This window comes from Polyodon spathula, chromosome 11 (assembly GCF_017654505.1).
Source record: "Polyodon spathula isolate WHYD16114869_AA chromosome 11, ASM1765450v1, whole genome shotgun sequence".
NCBI lineage: Eukaryota > Metazoa > Chordata > Actinopteri > Acipenseriformes > Polyodontidae > Polyodon > Polyodon spathula.
In genome coordinates this window covers 2,832,389-2,856,909 of record NC_054544.1, presented here as the reverse complement: position 1 = coordinate 2,856,909, position 24,521 = coordinate 2,832,389, and the positions used below count along the sequence as shown (strand labels likewise).

Genomic DNA, 24,521 nt, shown 5'->3' with positions numbered 1-24,521 from the left:
TCGTTGAAAGGCGCCGTAAAGCCAGTGACAGACCGAGTGCCTTTAAGAGGGTGCTTCTATTAGAGACTTTACAGTACAGTTTCTTTTTTTCCATAGGAATATCAGGTGGAGCACGTGATTGCGAAATGCAATCACAGGCTTGGCTTTGGCAGAGGATATGATTTAAAAACTGTTGCACTGCAGTCTGGTGAGCCGAGCTTCTGCGGGCGAGAGGCATTTCTAGTTTGGGAAAACAAGTCATATAATACATGTAGTTTGGAGTAATGTGAAAAAGCAGGCTTGTAAACTAGTTACAGAAGTCTTAGTTTGTAAAACTTAATGTACAAAGATGACAAAGATTTTGACAGCATACAAGTTGGTGAGATCTCTAAAACATCTCTCTTCATCGTGCCACAACAGTGCAGTCTTAAAAGCAGCCGGGTTACGATTATTCAGTGTGAAGGTAATTCGAATCACCATTTTTTTTTAAATAGTTGTTTAATTTGAAAACGCACTTTTATGTTCTTGCTTTGTACCTGACTGTATAACAAATATGCTGCCAGGAACTGAACGTTTTTTTTTTTTTTTTTAAATTCAATTTAGCCAAAAATAAATAAATAACAAAATGCGAGTGTTGTGGCTCAGTTACGTTAAGACTTATTTGTTCATTTAAAGAACAACAAAAAAAAAAAAAAGTTATAAAGAAATTATAAAGATATTTTTACCTCACAACGTCGGATCTCGTGCGCTGCTAGTCACCACTGTGGTTGCGCGCGGGTAAATAATAACAGTAAATTACGGTTAAGTTAGGCTATTGATGTCTTCTTACCTCTTAAACTACATTAGCAAGTGGTGGGGTGCCGTAGCTTCAATTTAGTCACAGGGGAACAAAACAATAAACGGATATCAGGGTACCCCGGCTGGTTTAATCCTTGTCAGAGCGTCTCTCTGTAGCCGTTTTTGTTGTCGGCACCCTGGGGGATTTGCTGCATCAGCTGTCAAGGCAGCCCCTATCCGCTACCGTGCGGAACTGCAAACTGTAGGGGAGGCAAAAGACAACGTGGGCACCTGGTCGTTTGCCCTGACTCCAGCACGGGCACTCCTGTTCTTTAGGAATTGATATTTTAGAAACATGCTAATTGTGTGTGTGTGTGTGTGTCAGTGTGTCCCTGTGTTTGTGTGCGTGCGTGTGGGTGGGTGGGTGTGTGTAAAATGTTTCTATCTGCTTGTCTCCCCAGGCACAGACTGCCCACTTGGTGCTGGATGATGGTACAAAGATGAAGGGCTTCTCGTTTGGGCATCAAGGCTCTTCCTCAGGAGAGATGGTGTTCAACACAGGCCTGGTTGGGTAAGGACTTGCTCTGTGTTTTATTCTGTTTGGCAATGTTGGAATTACCATTAATTATATAAAAGCACAGGGTGAAAACCTGATTGTATGTGATATTGTAAATATTGTCATATCGGAAGCGTAAGGTATAGCTCTGTGTTTTTATTTATTTGTAAATGAACTTGGAATCTGTACAGTTATAGACTTCATGTCTTTTTAACCTACGGGATCTGCATCTGGGATCTTTTTGTTCCTGGTATATTTTCACAGCTGTTTGCTTTGAACAGCTGGGATGGAAATAAGATTCCTGATGCATAGCAGTTTGATTCATTCCTGCTTTTACTGAGTTTAATAAGACACACCTGATCGTGTTACCTATACAGAGACTGGGGCTAATCAAGCATATATTAAAACCTGGAGTGGCTGAACATGCTATGCAATATTAATTTCATTTCCATTTCTGGACATACATTTGTTGGCGCTTTTGTTGCGATTGCTCTGAAACTCTTCCTCGGGTTGATATTCCAGGTACCCGGAGTCTCTGACGGACCCAAGCTATAGGGGCCAGATTCTTACCCTGACCTACCCCATAGTGGGCAATTACGGAGTCCCAAACACAACAGAGCTGGATGAGCTGGGGCTAGTCAAGCACCTGGAGTCCGAACGCATTCAGGTAAATATAGTCCACAGGAGGGTTACAGTGCGAGTCATCAAACATCAAGAAGAGTTTATGGGTTTCTGGTTCCAACAGGAATTCCGAGCATGCCAGTGATACAAAAAAAAAAGAAAAAAAGGTTTGAGTGGTCAGGTGAATGCAATATGATACTAAATGACTTGGCAACAAGTTTAGTAAAAACAAAAGCATTATTCTTTAAATCAAAACTTACCAGTATTTTGCTAATTGAATGCTTCTTGCAGCTAAAATAATTAATTGCATGCAGAATATAGAAACTGGATTCATATTGTGTGTAGCTCAGTGACTGAGCCATGGATTGAATTACTGAGTGTTCATATTCTTTTTTTCCAGGTGTCTGGCTTGCTGGTGCAGGACTACAGCCATGAATACAGTCACTGGAACTCTAACAAGTCTCTGTCTCAGTGGCTGCAAGAGGAGAAGGTATGACGAGACTGTCTGCTGATATATCCAATCTGATTTGAAATAATCTGAGTAGAATATACTGGATTGGATTTCAAACTGGTTTCAAATGCCTGAAAACCTATTGAAACAGGTATAATAAACATGTATAGTAAATGTCGAAGTTATATCTAATTATTTCTTATCTTTTACTTTTTTAACTGTTTTAAAAGGTCCCAGCCTTATATGGAGTGGACACCAGGATGTTGACCAAAATTATTCGAGATAAGGTAACTAGGCTACTTACCATTGCTGGATCTGGTAACTGGCTCTGCTTGTTGTTGAAAGTTTTCTTAAATGTGGTAACATTTGTTGTTAATACCAACATAATTTGTTCATCCTTTCTGGTATAGTAACTGTCTGGTATAAGGCCGATCATTTGTTACTTTTTTTTATTTTCAGGGAACAGTTTTGGGCAAAATAGAGTTTGAGGGGGAACCGTTGGAGTTTTCTGATGCCAACTTGCGTAACTTGATTGCAGAGGTGTCCACAAAGGTAAGTGTCAGACTCTTAAAAGAAGTTGATATAGGTAACTTAAACCGCAGTACAGAAACCAGTAAATTAAGTGGAAATAGACTTAGGACAGAGGAGAGGAGACACTTCTTTATACAGAGAGCGGTATGGAATGTTGAGGGAGAAACATGGATCCTTTAAGACCCGAATTGACAAAGTTCTGAGATCAATCAGCTGCTGGGAATCAGACAAGCTCTGATGAGCCAAATGGTCTCTTCTCGTTCGTAAACTTTTTTATGTTCTTATTATTTCACAATGACATTCAAACTGATAATAATCTGACAGTTCCCCTAACTAAGAGGATCAGACCGTTGTCTCTGTTGGTTGAAGTGGGCAGGGTTGTGGAACATGCTACTAATGGAATTAAGGGAAGAGGAGTCCAAGGCATTTGGCTGATATGATTAACCCTGCTCTCTGGTCCCCAAGGAGTAAGACTGCAACTTTAAAACTAGAAGGACCAGAGATATACTCATACCTCGAAGCCCCGCAGCTGACAGCTGTATTCAAAACACTAAATAGTATAACGAAAGGAGATACAGTCGGATGTAACTCGTTTTTTAAATTTTTTTTCTAGGAATTTGTAGTAAATTAATTGAAAATAAAAACTGAATTAGCTTGGTTGGATAAGTGTCCACTAGGGCTCTGTATCGGCAGTGTCTTCACAATACAATACGTATCACGATACAAGGGTCACAATACGATACGTATCACGATACAAGGGTCACAATACGATACGTATCACGATACAGTAAATTAAGCATGAAACATAAATAAAAAAATAAATAAATCACACAACTATTGACCCATTTGTTTGTGCAAGTGTTAACAGTAATAACAATGGTCAAAAAAGCTTCACAGACTGCTGTTCAATGTTTATGCCTTAAAATATATTTATTTAAAAATAATACAAATACTGTAAATCATAATAAATTTAACATTTTGCACAGTTCTTGAAAACAAATGTTTATTCTTAAAGTTCAGAACCTGACATTAAAAAAAATAGAAAAATAAAAAGTAATTTCTATATGCAGATTCTTATTAAAGCAAATATAATTCTACGTGAAATTCAAAGTATGATCAAAACACAATGTGTGTCATATTAGCTTCACGAGCAGCAATAACCATATTGGAAGCGTTATCAGTCACTATTGCGGGGTTCTTGTCTGCAATGTTCCATTCTTCGATAGCTGATTCTAGCAGATCTGCAATATTCTCACCGGTATGGTTTCCAGTAAAGTCCTTGTCTGGAGGACGCTCGAGACCAGTGTCCAGTCTGTGGATGACAGGTAATTGTTACACATGATTCTGTTGCTCGTAAGGTCCAGCTTTCACACGTGAGCGCTACCCTCTCTGCCCTAGAAAGCTCTTTTATGATCTGTCGTTTAACACACTGGTTTAAATCAGGAACAGCAGTTTCAGTAATATAACGACAGGTAGGAACAGTGTACCTTGGCTCCAAAATATTTATCATTTTTCGAAACCATCGTTTCGAAATCGTTTTCCACAGTAAAGTAGGGACGCAAATCCTTGCGAATAAAATGCACTATGGACTGGGTTATATTTTTATCTTGCACTGATATTGCAGATAATTTTGAACAACTAAAGTTTTCTATTATAGGTTGTGCATAACAAGTGGTCACACTTCCTTTGCTATGGCTGTGTGTGTAACTGTGATGGCGATGGCGTGCCGTCAATCTGATGGTGTTTTAAGTGAAAACTCAGATTGGTTGTGTTCCCTGAATACTTGATTCGAGCCTTGCATATTTTACACACAGCTCAAGTCTTATCAAGAACTTCATGCGAGTCCTTGACGCTGCTAAAACCAAAATGAATCCACACTTTTAAACAGTCTGGAGCAGGTTGAATTTCGCTGTCACTCTCCATAGCTTGATAAGATGATTAGGGAACACTAATAACCCGCCTGCGCTCAGCTTCCCGTGTGCTTGACGTAACATCCTTCGCTAAACATTTGGTATGTGAGGCTGCTAGGATACATATGAATAAATAATATTGTCAGAGTTGACACGAATTAATGCACAAACATTGTTGTTATATCAAGTTTATATGCATATAAAAAATAAAATAAAAAAACGATATGGGTCACTATATCAATAATCGTGTCGTCAAGAAGCTCAGGTGTAACCGCTCGCCTTCAAAATCACACGCCAAGTTAAGTGGCCTCCATCTGTTTTAAATTGTACTGATTCACGTGACTTCAGGATACATTCAGCAGTTCCTGTAGGTTCCCTCTGCAGGATAGTGCATTTCAAAGCAAAGATTCAACCATGAGCACCAAGGCGCTTTGGAATGGGTATAAAAAATATCAAAAGCCTTGAATATCCCTTGGAGCATGGTCCCTCCAAACTGGATGACCGAGCAAGAAGGAGACTGATCAGAGAGGCTACAAAGAGGCCAATGGCAACTTTGCAAAAGCTACAGGCTTTTATGGCCAAGACTGGTCAAAGTGGGCATGTAAGAACAATATCCCAAGCACTCCACAAATCTGGCCTGTATAGTAGGCTGGCAAGAAGGAAGCCATTTCTCAAGAAAGCCCACCTTGAATCCCGTTTGAAGTGTGCAAAAAAACACTCAGGAGATTTTGTAGCCATGTGGCAAAAATTTTGTGGTCTGACAAAACTAAAATTGAACTTTTTGGCCTAAATGCAAAGCATTATGTTTGGCGCAAACCCAACACAGCGCATCACCCAAAGTTCATCATCCCTACTGTGAAGCATGGTGGTGGCAGCATCATGTTAATGGGGATGTTTCTAATCGGCAGGGACTGGGGCACTTGTCAGTATTGAAGGGAAAATGAATGGAAGAAAGTACAGAGAAGTCCTTGAGGAAAACCTGCTGCCCTCTGCAAGAAAGCTGAAACTGGGATGGAAGTTCACCTTTTAGCATGACAACGACCCAAAGCACACAGCCAAAGCTACACTGGAGTGGGTAAGGAACAAAAAGGTAAATGTCCTTGAGTGGCCCAGTCAGAGCCCCGACCTAAATCCAATCGACAGTTTGTGGCATGACTTGAAGATTGCTGTCCATCAACGCACCCCAAGGAACTTGACAGCTTGGACAGTTTTGTAAAGAAGAATGATCAGATATTGCCAAATCTTGGTGTGCAAAGTTGGTAGAGACCTATCCCAACAGACTCACAGCTGTAATTGCTGCCAAAGGTGCTTCCACCAAGTATTAACTTGGGGGTGGAGACTTATCCAATTATAATCTTTCAGTTTTGTATTTTTAATATATACATTTTGTCAATAAAAACTTTTTTCCCCTTAACATTGTGGAGTATGGTGTGTAGATAAGTGGAACAAAATCTTCATTTAAATGTATGAAACTCTGAGGAACTGACACAACAAAATGTGCAAAAAGTTCAAGGGGATGTAGACTTTCTGTAGGCACTGTGTATTTTACAAATCAGAACAAGAAAATGTAAATAAATAAACATCTGAACAGACATGTTTATAACATACAGTACATATTTATAAAACTAAAACGATAGCAATACATTTTTTACTTTTCAACAGCAGTCGGTTTATTATCATCTGAACAAAAACAACTTAACAACGTAGATACATAAACTTAGAGAAAAAAACATTTTACAGAAGCGCACAGCACAAGAAGTTATAAAAAAAGCCTAATTTATTTTTCTTTTTTTGACAAAAGGGTATTCCTTTACCTGAATCTAAGGCTGTTCACAATCAACACACACCGCCTTTCTGTACAGGGCACAGCTTTCCGAAGTTTTATTTTAATTGCACTTGCCAGCCTGGCATTGGCGCCTCTTCCGTGCCATCTGTTCCAAAACATCAACTCCATGTTTTGTTGCGTAGTAAACCTCCACGGTCTCTGGTATTTATTTTCACTAGTCCCGATGCTAATCGACTGACTTGCAGCGCAGCTGGCAAGCAGACCCCACCCTTCAAAAGGCAGATTGAAAACAATAGACTGTTAGTCATTCACTCAGGCAGAGAGTAGAGACTAATCTGATTACAGCTAAATACATTGTGGACTGGTAAATACAAATAATAAAGTATAATCAAAATACAATTGTTTTCTGTGTGGCTGACAATGTGACTGCCCCCGGGGCTTTTAGGTATAATGTAATATGTCTCCTTTATTTCTGCACTCCCCCGTTTCATGCGTTGTGAGAATATTTAATACATACGGAAAGAAAGGTACATGAACGCACAGACCCATATGTTTTACATGACGGGAGAAAATGAATTACATTTTAAAACCAAAACTGCTAAAATGATCGCCGTGAGGCTTCTAGTGTTATACTTGAATTACTGAGCCTACAAAACTCCTGATCGCATAATATTGTAACACTTGGTTTCTTTAACACCTTTTATTGGTGTCTTGCGCCCTCTGCCAGATATAAACTGAATTACGTATAATAAACACAGTCACAAAAATGTCAGCACTGTTTGTAAACCGACGAAAATCACTCAATGAGAAAGAAGTATTAATAATGATACTGAATTCAGATTTGAAATACATACAGTTCTTCCACTGAATCTGATGTTAGCGAGTGTGTCAGTGAAGACATAAGCAAAGAATATTTACCATCAACATCAAGTGACAGCAAAGAGGCAACGCCAAGCTCTGTGCGTTGCTCCATGCTTCAAGGAGTATCATATGTTCAAGCATTAGACACACCCTCCAACCACACAACCTGTTTACCCGGATATGATTTATTTATATGTCTCTGTCATGCTTTTTTTGTTAGGATGTGTTGTTGTGGTTGTTCCACCCCATTGTTTATAGTTTATTGCCTACATGTTATTTTTTAGTCAAAACCTTACCCTATGACTAAATAAAAATGTATATTTATTTGGTTTATTTATGGTAAAAATTATTTGTCAGTATTTCGTCAATATTCATTACATACATACAAACATATAGCTTTCAGCTTGTTTGTACACTGTACTCGTAATAATCAAGCGCGTGCAAAAAAAAACTCACTCCCGTAGGACCGGCAGTGCATTTTAGAACACTACTCAAAGGGATAAACTTAATGCAACTGCTGTAATATAAGTATTGTATTGTACTGGTGTGGCACTTACTGCACACGTCTCCCAGTACATTGCTGTAAATAGGAATAAGTACAGTAGGTGGGTGAATGGAATACAAGAGGTAATGTCTGTTCGTTTTATGACTCTGTTTGAGAGAGCTCCTGTAACTGAGTTACTCCCTTTCATTCTGCAGGAAGTGAAGGTGTTTGGCAAAGGGAATCCTGTAAAAGTTGTTGCAGTTGATTGTGGGATCAAACACAACATCATAAGGCTTTTGGTTAAGGTATGGAATAGTAAAACATTTGTAATGTTTTGTCAAGGTTTCGATTACAAGACCTTGTCAAAGGCTTGTCAACATTCACGCTGTTTTTCAGAGTTGTATTTATAGTACCACTGTAACATTTGTTTTTTAAGTTATGGATACAACACATTTCCTCTGTTGTGAAGATAACATTGTTCTCATTGTATCGGTGAAGTTTATGCTCTTCTTTTTGTAAGCTGTATTATTTACCTGTCCTTTCATCTGTCTCTCAGCGCGGTGCTGAAGTCCACTTGGTGCCCTGGGACCATGACCTGCTGGGGATGGAGTACGATGGGCTGTTCATCTCGAACGGGCCCGGTGACCCTGCCCTGGCTCACACCCTCATTGAGAACGTCAGAAAGGTACCATAGGCTCGTCAAGCAAAACTCTGCTTGAATTCGTCTTTCTTCTGAAGCTGCTTGTGTTAAAATACATTTTTCTGGGTGGGGGGGAAATAAAATAATCTAACGGGCCGCAATTGTGATGTTAGGCAAAGAAAGGAAAATGATTACATTTAGCACGTAATGTTCATTCAAGACCCAATTAATTGAAATATGATGTGTGGTTGGATGGGTGCCCATTGGCTACATCATCCAGCATGATCAGGACAGAGTATTAAAGATGAACACCCTTTATAAATGACTAATACTAAAACCAAATATAGTGGAGAATTGCTCCTGTTTACCTCTCCTCTGCTCTTGCAACTTTGGTACTGTTTTAATTTATGTATTTCTCTGTATGAAAGAGCACTCACAACAAGGTCTGAAGCAGAATTCAACAAGTTTCCTTTATTCATTCATATAATCAAGTCATACTTTTACAGCTTAATCATTGCCATTATATACAGTAATGAAGCCACTAGTTATTAACAGAAATTAAGCAGTGATACCAGTTACCAGTTTTTTGTTGCTTCTCCAGTGCGCCTCCTACTGCCTGCTGTTTTACGCAGTCTCCACACCGCTTTGCTTGCAAAGTATAGTTGCTGGCTTATCCCTGTGCATCAGCAATGTTTTGACCAGACAACTCTTAACTGCACCAGGTCAGGGGAGGTCAGTTCTGCTCATTTTATTGCCCCTTTTTTCTGGCAATAAAACATTTTAACAGCATACGCTGCCCACATACAGCTGCACAGTCGATCATAGTTTTTACGCTGTCAATATATTTCTAAAATATGAAATACAGTGTGAATGTTTCTACATGATGGGTGGAGAATGTATTGTATTGTATGTATGTATGTATTTGTTTATTTGAAAGTATTTAAATTGGGATACCAACTCATTCTCTCTCATTCTCTCTACATTGTGTAGGTGCTAGAGAGCGACCGCACTGAGCCTGTTTTCGGTATCTGCATGGGAAACCAAATCACGGCACTGGCGGCTGGAGCCAAGTCCTACAAGCTGCCTATGGGGAACAGGTGAGTAGAATTATTCTTTGCGCTTATATGATTGGCTTGTAGGAGGGTGCACATGATGGATGCTGCGATGCCAGTCTTGGCCAATCGGCAGGCAGAACAGAATTCTCAAATTCTAATGAACAGGGTGCCTGATGTTTAATTACAGGGATGGAAATAAGCATAGTAGTTTGATGCGTTCCTGGGTTTACTGTTAGTTCAATAAGAATCATCTGAGATTGTTACCGATATACTGGGGCTAATCAAGGCTGTATTAAAACCAATACAATAGGAGGCTTATTTCCACCCCTGAATTATATTGATCCATAGATTGCACACAGCCACACGCTTTATCTTGAGGGCTTGAGTCCTTATATGAACACTTGTACAAACATTTCTTCTCAAGGGTATCGGAGTCTAGGACTACAAAGAAAACGGTTTCAATGCTTGGCATCTCTGTATGTGTTGAGATAAGGTGTTTTGATATAAGGTTTTCTGTGCAGCATGTGTTGTTGAAGGCCACTGAACCACACCTATAAACCAGTGGCATTTTCTTTGAAATGTCTCTTGTTTAAATGATCAAGTTTTTGATATTTTCTTATTGCACGTCCCATCACATGTACAATGGTACATTTTTTTAAATTTTTTAATTTTTTACAGAGGACAGAACCAGCCTGTGGTTAACCTGTTGAATGACCAGGCCTTCATCACAGCTCAGAACCATGGCTTCGGGATAGACAGCAAGTCCCTGCCTCTGGGGTGGAGTCCTCTGTTCATCAATGCCAACGACAACACCAACGAGGTGCAGCGGCCAGTCTGTTTGTTTAGGCTTCTGATAAAAAGCTATAGGGCTAAAGATTGGTTACAAAGTACAATTTTTGTGAGGGTGTCCAAATGAATTTGCAGTTTGGGCGTAGTCAGCCTGTCCTAGTCCCATCCAGTAGCTTTGTGCTAGTGAGCAGCTGTGCTTCTCTTCAGTTTGGATGTTTGTTTTTCTCCTCTCTTGCAGGGAATAATGCACAACTCCAAACCTATCTTTACTGCTCAGTTCCACCCTGAAGCCAAGGGAGGTCCCACAGACACAGAGGTAAGATCAGCAGGCGTTTTGGATGCAATCGGTTCAGAGCTGTGAGCTATGAGAGGTTCATGCAAAATGCTTACTTGCAGCACACAATCCCTCCCTCACCTCCTACTGTTACCTGCCTGCTGTCATGACTGGAGTTCAAGCACTACCAATGCACTCTGCAGTTTTGAACAGGGTTATCTTTGATTGCTGAAAGATTTGTAATTTAATGTAGTGTGTATGCGTTTGGGAGTAGGGGGCATTGGCTTGTATTTCCCATTCTAAGATCCCTTGTCTTTATTCCAGTTCCTGTTTGATGCGTTCCTTTCCCTGATAAAGAACGGTAAAGAGACAAGCATTGCGGCCGTAATGCCCAAGAAATTCCCCTTGCCAAAGCGGGTCCAGGTATGCGAGCCAGTATGGGTGGTGGTGGTGGTGTTGTAGAGACAAAACAAACGTCTACTCACAGATATTCTTGTGGCTCCTCATAGGTGTCAAAGGTTCTGGTACTCGGCTCAGGGGGGCTGTCAATCGGTCAGGCTGGCGAGTTTGATTACTCTGGTTCCCAAGCTGTTAAAGCACTGAAGGTAGGTGCAATAGCACACTTGATTGAATAATAAAATCATCAGCACTTGATTATAAATATGTAAAGGAATCCTTTTTTGTGCTCTGGGTTCTGATTTCAAATTCTGATGTAGCAGAACAAAGCCAGTTGTCTGCTAATCAGTGGAATGCATTTCAAGAAAGGCTTGCTTACTTCAACTGTTGAGGAGACCTTCTACAAGCCATGACCTGTAACCCCCCATCACTGGAACAGAACACATCTTCAATGTACACAAGCTCAAGGACGGTTTATTATAGTGCCATTCTACATGTGCATTATTTTATTATACTGTAGGAAGAGAATCTGAACACGATTCTGATGAATCCCAACATAGCGTCCGTTCAGACCAACGAGGTGGGGCTCAAGCAGGCGGACTCTGTCTACTTCCTTCCTGTCACGCCAGAGTTCGTCACAGAGGTCATCAAGACTGAAAAGCCTGATGGGATACTGCTGTCCATGGGCGGCCAGACTGCTCTCAACTGTGGTGAGCTGCCTCTCCATGCTTCTCCAGAAGCATTATCTAAATAATAATAAACTATGACCAAAAACTGTGAGTTTGGGGGAGATAAAACGAAGTTGAGAGGTCCCACTCTTTAACTGTCTGACTATGGGTGGTATTTGGGGTTGTGTAGCTGACTGCCTGTGCTTCCCACTCCTTCCAGGGGTGGCGCTGTTCCAGAGTGGGGTGCTGAAGAAGTACGGCGTGAAGGTCCTGGGGACCCCTGTGGAATCCATCATGGCCACAGAGGACAGGCAGCTGTTCTCAGACAAACTCATGGAGATTGATGAGAAAATTGCCCCCAGTTTCGCTGTGAAGTCGGTAAGAAGTAGCAGTTGATGGTCAGGACCTAACTGTTATTAAAGACTGGGGATTAACCGATTCCAAGTTTGAGATTCGGCCGAATACTGAATCCAAACTCAAAAGATTTGGCCAAATACCAAACCGAATACCGAATCTACAAAAACTGTCAAGAAAAACTGAAGGAAACTGTTGAATGAAAAACAGACTGGCAGCTACTAACAAGGGATACGCATAATCTATTGTTTTGAGCCTTTTAATTCATAGTATATTACTGAATGGAAATATATCCCTGAATAAGATTTCAGTTTGAAACTTACACAATTTACCGCTAGCCCACTCCCCCCACAATAGAAACGTCAAAATATAGAACTGTTTACTTTACCCTTACAAGAAAGAGCTGCATCTTTGCCATAACCCACTAGTTTCTTTAATGACGTTTCAACATGTGTCACCTGATCTGAGAGTAGGGTTGCCAACAGGCTCTATAATCTCGGGACACTAAGGAAAGCCAGTTTTTGTAACTCACCTCTCTAAACTGCAATGTATTCAGTAAAGTAAGTGTGAATTGTGCAAACTATCGCTAAATTAATTTAATTGTTTTACTTTGTTGTCACCAAAAGCACACACATCACAGGATCGTTTCCATCAATCAGACCTAAACAGCAGCTGATTGGCTTTTTGAGTCTTTGACTGGGTGGGACTATGTTAAACAATACTATATTAAACAAATAGCTTTACTTGCTGTCACAAGGTTAAATGAAAGAGTGCAGGTGTGTGCAAAGTTATCTATTGTTTACTGTATAAAAAAAATTCAAGCAATACGATTAACGTTGTTACGAGGCTCTCAGACTAGAATCGCCACCACAATTAAACAATTAAATACATTTACTAAACTGATCAAACAGTGCACACTCACTTTACACGTCAAACACATTGCAATTTAGAGAGGTGAGCAAAAAAAAACCTGACCTGCCTTAGTGTCCTGAGATTCTGGAGCCTGTTGGCAACCCTGTCTGAGAGCTATGAGGAAAACATGAGCCTGATGAGAGTCCTGAATCTCCCTGCGAAATAAAACCCACATTGATTTAAACGCACCGTGTGTGTAACACATATCAAATAAGCTGCGAAATAGTTTTTAAGTGGTCCAGCTAATGTTGGCACATTACAGGAATGTAACATTTTATTTACTAAAGCCTATTGTTCAACAACGTCTTGCACATCTGACAGTTATATTTCTGTGCATTAATAATATACATTTATTAACAGAGTGACGATGATCAGAATACAGTGAACGAGTGCACGCTTAAGTCTGTTATGTGTCTTTCCTTAGTGCAATCCCTTAAATACATCTGTTTCACTTACAGTAATTTATAAGTCTCACAGAACACGTATTCTTGCTTTAATTCCATAGTCTTGATTTTTTTTTTAAAACCGTCACAAAAACTTGGAACAGTATTTCAAGATAAAACTTTATAATTGATTGTTTTAAACGTTACTTCTGACACCGTGGAATTGAAGGATTGATTTGATTCAGAGAGGAGATAATTCTGCGTTAAAAGTCTAGATTTAGGGATGTGAAGCATATTAACTACGAATTTCTGTCGGTGATAATGCGATGCTTCACCCCTTAACTCAGAAGTGCTATTTTTAGCCAATTAAGTTTTCACTGCTGAACTAATGAAGGATATTTCAAGGTAATGCGTGTTTTTTCATTCAGCTTTCATTTTCTTGGAATGAATGAGGTGGCTCTCGATCAGCAATATTAATGGTGGTATCTCGTATCAGCGAGTGTTTCTGAGGCACTGCTCAACACTTGTTCAAATGTATGCTTCTTCACAGAGACGCTGTTTATGAACAATACCTCACACTCAGTTTTCAGTACCTCTTTTTATCTGGGCTCTTCATTCAGATAAATCCCTGACTAGTATTTGTCTAAAATGCATTTTCTTTGTATGTTCCCTATGCATATCCTATATTTTGCATTGCCTAGTCAAATAATCGCAAGCTGTATTTCAGGATGACTTATTTAAAGCATGATCTAGCAAAAGTACAAGATTGTTTTATATTTTTTATCCGAGCTTCTCATAGACCAATGTTTTGACTCCTGCAAATGTCTGTCTGCCGGTCTGCCTGCCTGTCCGTCTGTCTGTTGTCTGTCTGTTTGTCTCCTGGGTTCTTTCAGGTGTAAGGAGGTTATGGAGGAGTTCTTCCTGTCTCCTCCCTGTTATTCGTGTGTTTGTGTATTGTGTAGGTGGCAGATGCCCTGCAAGCCGCTGATCAGATTGGGTACCCTGTGATGCTGAGATCCGCCTACGCTCTGGGTGGTCTGGGGTCGGGTCTGTGTGCTACCAAAGACAAGCTTCTGGAAACTGCCAAGAAGGTATGAGTTTGCATGGAAGGCACTGACTGCCCTGACTGACAGATCCTGTACAACACTGACTGCCCTGACTGACAGATCCTGTACAACACGTGGGTGGGATCCTTTTGACAGACCTCCACAGTCAGAAGGGAATTGATATCTGGCAAAATTTCTACCAAGATGAGCTACAACCCCTCTAACCCATCTTCAGGCATGATACGGTGACTTCTTACCCGAGGGCCCACCTGTTCTAAATTGGCCAAAGATATGAAGTACATTCAACTTGGGAACAATTCATTTTTATATTTATGGTTTAATTACGCTGTTCCATTTTATTTGTGGACCCTTGAGTTGGAGTTTAGCTTGGTTAGCCATGCCTGCTCCCTCCACAGGCCCTGGCGATGTCCACTCAGATTCTGGTAGAGAAGTCCCTGCTGGGCTGGAAGGAGGTGGAGTACGAGGTGGTGAGGGACATCGCTGATAACTGTGTCACCGTCTGCAACATGGAAAACTTCGACCCGCTGGGCATTCACACAGGTAAACCCCTACCATGCGGACATGCGAACTGGAAGAGACGCAGAACAGTACAATACCATAAACGCAATATAGACACTGTTAGTGTAATATTTGTGAATTATGATAGCGTGGAATTAACTACTTTGTTACGCTGTAAGGATGAGACCACACCAGATTTTAAATTAACAATGTGTAAAGATATTTGCCTATGTATATTCTTGTAGCTCTTTAGCTTGGCATGTGGCCCGAAATACACCCATGTTGGAGTGACTGGCTTTTCAAAGCTCCGAGTGCAGCTGTGACCTTGGGACAGATGATAAAATCTTTGTTTCTGTTTAATAAGCTGTTTGGAGCCTATGTACAAACCATAATCAAACCAATTAAAACGGGTTCTAAAACCATTTACTTTTGTTAAAAGTAACACGCTATAACTTTAGATAAATGTCACGGAATGCATAATAACACACTATTGGAACACGTAGGCTTTTTCTGATAACCACGCACCTTGTGTGGGGCAGTGTACACATTGTTCCAGTTAAAATTGCACAAGCTCCTATTGTTTCATCAGCCTTTGTTCCTTTTCATTATACAACCTGTTACTTATGCTTCCCATTTAAATGGTGAAGGAAGTGAGAAATCATTGAAACTGTCTGTAAACATTGTGTGATTTTCCTGTGTTTAATGTAAGCTGTTAATCAATGCAGGGTTAATAAGCTCTTACGATTAAGCTGTAGATAGCTGGTGCACATCAGCAATTTGCAATCACCAGCCTTGTCGTTCGACCTTGTGATGCGTGGGTATAGTGCTTTGCTGCCTGTGAGAACTGAGCAAAGCTCATAGCAATGTTCTTAAATGTAACTTCTTGTTATCTGGCTCAGAAAAAAACAACAACATCTCTGATGCCATAAAAGCTCAACTTGGCTCAGAAGTAAATAACATCTACACTGATGCCAGCTCAGAACACCATCAACTGAGACTTGCATGTGAGATCACTGATGTGTCACTGTGGCAAAGTGGTTTGCAGTGCGCAAGTGTATAGATGAGTGTTTTGACAAAACAAACAAAACACTCAAAATTATATTTCGCTCGTCCTTTAGCGTTCTTTTAACCATAAAGGAACAGATCACCTAGCCACATCCCCTGTTTGTATCTTCAGTCACGCCACCTTGGTTAACGAGTGCAGCAGTTTCTCCTCCAGTCCGTGGTTGCCACATCACTTTCTCTCTGGAACAATGACTGTACCGCAGTGTACCCCCTTTCTAGATGGCTGACTTCCACCTAACCCTGGGAATGAATTGTCAGACCATCCAGTCCCGGGCACTCTTTACACTGCAACCTCACAGGTCGGGAGGGAGATTTATCACCAAGAATCATTCTGTCTGTGTCACAATCACCTTTAATTTGCATTGTTCCTGCTTGCATTTTGCTTCCTGAATAAACTATTTTTGATTAACTTTACCTGAAGTTATAATTATTTTTAAGAAGAAATCGAACCTCTTACAAATGTTTACCATTCATTAGTTCCAAATACCCACATTCAATTATACATTGAATGTTATTGTTTAGATACAGTACGTGCCACTAGTATTAACAGAGATCTGCAATTGATCAGATTACCTGAACCCCTGGGAGAGAGCCCTCAAACTGATACATCAATTGTCCACAATGATCTTGGAGGTATTAGAGGCTTCTTTGTCTGTGTATGCCTCTATGTCTGGTATTTATACTGTAGTAGGCTCAGAACATACAACAGTCTGTTTTTGTTATCTTACTAATTATCAATAGAAATGAGTTATTTAACTGTTATTCCTTTCAGGTGCAACCACCCACTAACAAACCATATTTTCCTTTCCAATACATTTCTGCACCTGCTTTATCTCTCCAATCAGTTACCTTAGCAACTATCCTTATGTCAAAGTCACTTCCTGCAAACTGGTTAACATTATCAACACATTTTCTATCCTATGACATTTGCATTCTACATGAGGTACAAGAGCCTGTCCTTCCTCGTGGTTTAATGTTTAAACAGTGCTAGCCTGTTGCAGCGCTCCTCTGTTTTTGCTAAATCCTAGGTTCTTTCCTCAGGGGATTCCATTGTGGTGGCCCCCAGCCAGACCCTGTCTAACGAGGAGTACCACATGCTGAGGGAAACTGCCATCAAGGTGGTGCGCCACCTCGGGATTGTCGGGGAGTGTAACATCCAGTATGCCCTCTGCCCCACCTCACTGGAGTACTGCATCATTGAGGTGAATGCCCGCCTCTCCCGGAGCTCCGCCCTCGCCTCCAAGGCCACTGGGTAAGGCAGTTGTGGCTGTGTCATGTTTGTGCAAATACATTGTTGCCAGAGTCAACGGTATGAGGAAACCAATTACCCCCAACACAGCACTCAAATATAAGTTTGTTTTTAAACCATTTCGGACTTTGAAATTAAAGGCATCTTATTGTACAAGAATGTACGGCTTGGAGTAACTAAAAAGGATTATTAAAAAGGTAGATAATTTATGTCTATCTTACACACACAGATTGTAAACGTACATTAAATCTGCAGTGTTATTTATTATGTATCTTTTAATGACTAACATATCTGCAATGTTTGTTCGGCCAAATTCTGCTCCGAATCCAACGCCTAAACATTTTAAACCCTATTTCAATGAAAGCCTGATCTCTGTCCCTGTCCCTTTGTATCTCTCTCTGCTCCTGTCTGTGTTCTCTCCTCGCAGGTATCCGCTGGCCTTTGTGGCTGCCAAGCTGGCTCTGGGCATCCCCCTGCCCGACATCAAGAATGTCGTGTCCGGGAAGACAACGGCTTGCTTCGAGCCCAGCCTGGACTACATTGTCACCAAGATCCCTCGCTGGGACCTCGACCGCTTCCAGGGCACCTCGCAGGAAATCGGCAGCGCCATGAAGAGCGTGGGCGAGGTGGGCGGTCCACACTGCCACAGTTGTGTACTTCTTTTTGGTCTCTTTGTGTCTACTGGTTTTTCGTATTATTCTGAAGATATGACTTTACACTATTGCCTAGTAAACCGTTTCTAATGGTGACTGGACCATACGCTCGGGAATCATTAATAAAAGCACTTGGATACATAGACAAGTAAATGCTATCAGTGTATTGATTACCGCAAGACTTAAAGTTAATATATAATGAGTTGCATTAATATTCAAGTTCTTTCAATTAATTTTAAGGTTGCTGGTGCTTTTTTAAAGTCCTGTTTGTTGGTTTGAAAGTGTCTCTTCCTGTCTTTAGGTGATGGCAGTCGGCCGTTCGTTTGAGGAGAGCATTCAGAAGGCTCTACGTATGTGCCATCCCTCGGTGGACGGCTTCATGCCCCGACTGCCCATGAGGAAGCCCTGGGCAAAGAAGCAGGACCTGGAGCAAGAGCTGGCAGTGCCATCCAGCACCCGCATCTTCTCCATCGCCAAGGTACTGCGACCACCTTGCCTTTGATGACCATTTGGGATGCCATGTTGATTCCAGTGGCACTTGTGCCCTCGCCCAAGTCCAATAACAATGCTACAATACATTAGATTTATAATTAGCCTATTTAATTAATTAATTAATTTATTGCTGTTCTTGAAAATGCCTTTTGATGTTTTTTTATTGTTAATGTTTTGGTGACTATTGCCTGACACTGTACATTTTTGACACTGGCAGATTTATTTAGCAGCATTGAGCCAGATCTCATAAAGCACAGATTAGCTTTCAAGTTTAGCCTTGTAGCATTGCTACTGGAGTATTGCTTTGTTGTAATGTTCTCAGGATCCATGTTGTCATTCCAAGCTGGTTGGGTGTGTCATTGGAACACAGGCTACGTTGATTCCTCATAGGCTAGGAGTGGCCAAATTTCTTATTGATACAGAACTTTGATTCAAAAATAATTCTAATCCCGCCCATCAGATGCTTTTATAGTCAAGTTTCATTTAACATGTGGATAATCAATTCCTACAGTAACTTCTCATTTACTGTATATCTGAGTACCCTTTTATTTGCTACATTCTATTACTTTCAATGCTCATTAATAAATTGTAACTTTCAGGGTATAACTTAACATTTACATTGCATTGCAGTTTGAGCCATTTCACCTTTTAGTATGAGCTTAATTAGAGCCAGCACACACCTTTCTTAAAGGTAACTGAAAAATAAGGATTTCTGGGAAAACCTGGAATGGCTCAGACAGCAACGCCATGGGAATCTAATGCACAGATGTTTCAAGTCTTTTTCAAAGCCTGTCTTCACTTGCCACTGTTTTTCCTTTGAATCTTGTTTGTGTGCCACTAACTGCAGCTTTGAACCTAATACTGCAGTAGACAAAATATTATTTAGTCCTCAGGACATGTTGAGGTCGCTACCACCATTCTTCACCTTTTGAAGTTTAACTGATTCCCTTGAAACGCATTGCTGTTTCAATTTACTGTAATCGAACTGTAATTGAATTGTTCCTGTCTCTATCTGCTTTTATATCAGTGGCTGTGGAGCCCAGGAGACTAGACTCTGTGTTCAGTCCCTATCTTTGCCTGCCAAGCTCTGTGTTCTCCCCTCCAGGCCCTACACAACGGGATGTCTGTAGATCAGATTCACAGCCTGACAGCCATCGACAAGTGGTTCCTGCACAAACTCCGCAGGATCGTGGCTCTCGAGAAGCACATGAGCCACTTCAGAGGGTAACAACACCTTTTTATTTTTTTACTACTATTGGGGAATGTTTTAGCCTAACTTATGTTACAATTACTGGTGGATTTTTTCCCGTGCATGCTCTAGCTCCAGAGCTCCCTCTGACTCAACCTCTGTGATTCATTTATATAATATCAACATAACGATTTTAATTTGGGTTGTAGCATGTAGCATTTATCCATCTTTTCATCATTGCTTACATTATTATTATTATTATTATTATTATTATTTAGTCATTTAGCAGACGCTTTTATCCAGAGTGACTTACAGAGACTTGGGGGTTATCTATGCATCACAACTGTTGCTGCAGAGTCAATTACAATAGGACCTCGGTTTAACGTCTCAACCAAAGGACGGAGCACAAGGAGATTAAGTGTTGGAAAACATGGATTGAGAATTGATTAGCAGTTTGCTACGCATGTAGACTGGCAGAGCTATACTGGTGTTTTTTTTCTGAAAAGAGACTAATATTGCAGATAGCAGACTGTTTGGTTCAAATTGCATGTACTGCTTACAATTGATAGAGACATTGCGTCTACAAGTTTCTTGCCCAGCATTGACTGCAAGCTAAAAAGATAACAATGCTGTGGACCAGAAGGGGCCAGGCTGTAAGACTTTGGAATGCAAAGCATAAAGGGGCTAAAAGGCTCCCAGGGACTGGCGTTGGACCCAGAGGTTCTCAGAGAGATCGAAAGAGATAATGCCACTGGGATCAAAGGGGCAGATTTATGGACCTTTTTTCTCCAGGAGTGTGAAGAATGCACTGAGTTCAGAGGTTGTCACACTAGACTACACACACACACACACACATACATACAGACACACACACACACACTAAATTAACAGAATAATGTGTTGTACCTTGACCATTGGTTAAGTGTCAGAGAAAGGGGAGGTGGACCATCTATACAGAAGGGTATTTAGTGTCATGCAAACATTGTAATGATGAGTATTCTGTTTGTCCTGTACCTGGGACCAGACTCCCTGCATATCTCAACAAACCTGGCAACTGATTGAAGAAAAGGACTCGGTGCATTTTCTTGAATCTACTTACTCACCATCTAGTTTTTGTAAATTACTTCATTAAGTGACTTGCTCAGGGTCACACACAGTGAGTCAGTGGCTGAGCTGGGATTGAACCTCGAACCTTCCGGTAGAAGCCCCTTTTTTAACCACCAAGCCTCCTACTTCTTGATTATACTGCCGTCTTCAGCATATTCAAGCAGTTACCACAACCGCACAGTACAGTATTAAAAATTACTTAAACTCAGTGTGAGCTTCAGTGTGTGACACCTGCTGGTGAAACACTGTATTTCAGTAGTAATTTGTGACAAACAGGTTTCTAGTTAGATAACAGCCTCTAACATGCATGAGATGCAGGGTAGGTTAACTGAACTGTGTATCACAGCGAGCACGGTACCATGTTTTGCCATTTTTGTAGCTGGCTTTGGCAGCCACTGTAAATAAGCGTAAAATAAGGTCGAGTTCAAATGACTTTTCAGCAAGCAATTCATCTAATGAACGAATGCAGCTAAGCAGTACTTTTCTGTTTTTATTGAATCTAATTTCCTTGCATTGTGGAGATGACCTGTAGTAACCCTACAAGGCCAGAAGATGGCAGATGTGCACTATGAAATACATGAGACAGCAGGATCTTAACTGAAATGAAACAGCCTTTAAACTATTCATGGGTAGGGGGGGGGGATAAAATCAAGGAACATTTGAAATAAAAAAATCAGCAAGACTAAACAAACAAAGGCAGTTATTTAACTTTACATGAAACTTAAGTATAAACTAAAGAGTACACTGGTTCAAAAGATGTAGTTAATAAAGAACAGGAGGGAAGTCACTTGACTTGAAACATCTGAAGAACTGAGAAAAGCAGGCAGTGTAGAAGAACTATCTTTCCAGGCAGGAATCCAAAGCAGTGAGGCTTTTCAGAGGGGACGTAGTACAATGCAATAGTACTTGTGTACTTACCCCTGAACCTCAAACCACACAGATTTTAGCAGTTAGTTGGATGAATCTCTTTTCTTTGAATTAATGTGTTTGTCTTGGGTATGCCCAGGCCCTATTTGTTTGGGTGAGGATATGTTTGAGAATTAACAAGGCTGGGGGTAATGATGACCACGGCTTGTGTATAAAGCTTTTTAAATTAAAAAAAGGATGGGATAAGGGAGCGGTTCTCTGGTATGCTGTCTGCTTCTGTAGAATCTGTGCTTGTTACCACTATTTTTAATACATTGCACACAAACCAAGTGTAACTATGTGCTTTTCCTTGCAGGCTTGCTTTTGAGAGCAGTAGATGCTGAGTGGAGCATCCCCTAGGTGAATGGGGTCAATAATTTAACTTAGACTTGTTTTCTTTCAGTGTTTGTAGTTTTCCTGTTTTGTTCTCTGTAGCTCTGCATTACCAGATGACTTGTTGATCAAAGCCAAACAAGATGGCTTCTCTGACTGGCAAATGGGTCAAGCCTTGGGAGTCAGCGAGGCAAAGAGCAGACAGCTGCGGCTGGAGAGGAACATCAAGCCCTGGGTCAAACAGGTAACGCAGCCTGGACTTCGCTTGGATCTTCTCTCCACAGTACACAGGAGAATCTTAGGAGACCTGCCTTCACTGTCGGGTCAGAATAATTAGGAAATGCGAGCATAGAGAAAGTGCTGGGCAGCAGTGTAGAAAAGTGCCAGGCTACAGTGGATCTGAGGATCTCAGTGGTTAGAGAAAGTGCTGGGTTGGAGTGCATCTGAGGAGCACAGTGGTTAGAGAAAGCACTGGACTGCAGTGGACTTGGGTAATTCAGATATTGCTGTGTGCTGGTAAATCACTTGAGAGGTGTGTGTTTGTATATAAATCTAGGTCGGGTCGCACTGCATTACAAGACCCCTGAATGTTAGCGTAGTCTGGAACTGAAGGGTGTGTGCATGTGAAAGGGGGTGCTACAGTACTGTCATTATTTTCTCTTGCTGGACAGATTGACACCCTTGCGGCAGAGTACCCTGCAGTGACCAACTACCTTTACTGCACCTACCACGGGCAGGTGAGTGCTAAAGATTGCAGTGTCTCCAGCGTGAGTCATACCAATGAAACCCTGCTAGCGTTCTGATGTATTCCAGGTTCGCATAGTGATGATCAGTATGGAGCTTATACTTTACTGTACATGTCAAAAGTTAGTAGGATTTCACACTAATTATTAAAGTTTTTTGCAATTACCAGTACTTGACATGTATCACTCATAGTAAATGGTTCATGTATAGAATACTCTTTTTTTTACATAGGCCAGACTGCTAGCATTACTATTAAATGGTAGCCCTGAAATGCAGCAATCCAATGCAATTGAACTTATGCTGCAGTTGAGTACCATATGGTTGTCTCTGCTTTATTTTCTCTGCAGAGTAATGAAGCGGATTGGTGCTGAACAGAACATACATATTGTAAACAGCACCCCCTCCCAAAACAAATGGCTGAGAAAAATCTGCAAAATGAAATTTAAACTAAAAAGCTGTTTTTAACAATGCTGAAAATCCAAACAAAATGCACATAATTCAGTCACATATAGCCCATAAGATTACATGAGCCTAATTCCCTCCAGTCCTCCATTATAAGCTTCATTAATTTGGAAAGGAACCGTATGTGTGGTAGCTTATCAAAGCTGATCAATACTGTGCTCTTTCTTTTAGGAGCATGACTTGGATTTCAATGACCATGGGGTGATGGTGCTCGGGTGTGGACCCTATCACATTGGTAAGCCAGCTGTCCCTCACTGCCAAGCCAATGGATTCATGTAAGCAGTGTCCCACTTTGCACTGGCACGATTCCTCACCCAATCTAGGCAAATTCACTGGAGTCTGTTGAGTTTCGAACACAAGTCTACTGCCTTTAGCTACACAAACCCCAAAGGTCAGATATAGTGTATTGTAGAAAACAGTTTACTACAATCCACAGTTAAGTGTTTTATACTTAAAGCATCACGAGATTCACATATAATACCTCTCGCACACTTTCTTTTGTTATCTGCAATAATGAATACAATATTAATCCCAAAGACTTGCAGAACAAAACCTCAGGTGCAGCGTGTCATTTAAACAGTAAAGATCTGGCTTGCACTGGGATATCTCGGTGGATGATGATGTCACCCCTGTCCTCAGCCCTGTCCTCACCCTGTCCCTGTCTATATCCCGCCCCCCAGGCAGCAGTGTGGAGTTCGACTGGTGTGCTGTCTCCAGCATCCGTGCGCTGAGGAGGCTCAACCGCAGGACGGTGGTGGTGAATCACAACCCTGAGACTGTGAGCACAGACTTTGACGAGTGCGACCGGCTCTACTTTGAGGAGCTGTCCCTAGAGAGGATCCTGGACATCTCCCAGCAAGAGGTGAGGGGAGCATGCCTTCTACTGTTTCAGAGAGGGTGGAGGTGAGGGGAGCATGCCCTCCGCTGCTTCAGAGAGGGAGGGGGAGGGGAGCATGCCTTGTGCTTCAGAGAGGGAGAGGGAAGAGGGAGGAGGTGAGGGGAGCATGCCTTCTGCTGCTTCAGAGAGGAGACAGGAGAGGGAGGAGGTGAGGTGAGCATGCCTTCTGCTGCCTAAGCGGGAGGAGGGAGAGGGGAAGGGGAGCATGCCTTCTGCTTCAGAGAGGGAGAGGGGAAGGGGAGCATGCCTTCTGCTGCTTCAGAGAGGGAGCAGTGAGAGGGAGGAGGTGAGGGGAGCATGCCTTCTGCTGCTTCAGAGATGGAGTAGGGAAAGAGGAAGGGGAACATGCCTTCTGCTGCTTCAGAGAGGGAGCAGGGAGAGAGGGAAGTCCTTGCTTTAAACACTGCTCCTAAAGCCTGATCTACAAAACG

The 24,521-nt window shown here is 41.3% G+C and overlaps 1 protein-coding gene across 1 annotated transcript in view; it reads left to right on the top strand.

Annotated features, from left to right (window-relative positions):
• Positions 1-170: 170 nt before the first annotated feature.
• cps1 (carbamoyl-phosphate synthase 1, mitochondrial) overlaps positions 171-24,521 on the top strand; it is a 45,072-nt gene continuing 20,721 nt past the window's right edge. The window contains exons 1-25 of the mRNA XM_041263947.1: positions 171-442; positions 1,218-1,327; positions 1,835-1,979; positions 2,334-2,423; positions 2,615-2,671; positions 2,844-2,936; positions 8,172-8,261; positions 8,513-8,641; positions 9,587-9,693; positions 10,330-10,471; positions 10,679-10,756; positions 11,039-11,137; positions 11,224-11,319; positions 11,631-11,820; positions 11,999-12,156; positions 14,390-14,518; positions 14,890-15,034; positions 17,099-17,309; positions 17,734-17,932; positions 18,261-18,437; positions 19,557-19,675; positions 22,089-22,230; positions 22,658-22,723; positions 23,364-23,427; positions 23,873-24,054. Coding sequence (XP_041119881.1) covers positions 329-442; positions 1,218-1,327; positions 1,835-1,979; positions 2,334-2,423; positions 2,615-2,671; positions 2,844-2,936; positions 8,172-8,261; positions 8,513-8,641; positions 9,587-9,693; positions 10,330-10,471; positions 10,679-10,756; positions 11,039-11,137; positions 11,224-11,319; positions 11,631-11,820; positions 11,999-12,156; positions 14,390-14,518; positions 14,890-15,034; positions 17,099-17,309; positions 17,734-17,932; positions 18,261-18,437; positions 19,557-19,675; positions 22,089-22,230; positions 22,658-22,723; positions 23,364-23,427; positions 23,873-24,054 — 3,132 coding nt within the window. The 5' untranslated portion in view covers positions 171-328. The remainder of the gene's footprint in view (positions 443-1,217; positions 1,328-1,834; positions 1,980-2,333; positions 2,424-2,614; positions 2,672-2,843; positions 2,937-8,171; positions 8,262-8,512; positions 8,642-9,586; positions 9,694-10,329; positions 10,472-10,678; positions 10,757-11,038; positions 11,138-11,223; positions 11,320-11,630; positions 11,821-11,998; positions 12,157-14,389; positions 14,519-14,889; positions 15,035-17,098; positions 17,310-17,733; positions 17,933-18,260; positions 18,438-19,556; positions 19,676-22,088; positions 22,231-22,657; positions 22,724-23,363; positions 23,428-23,872; positions 24,055-24,521) is intronic.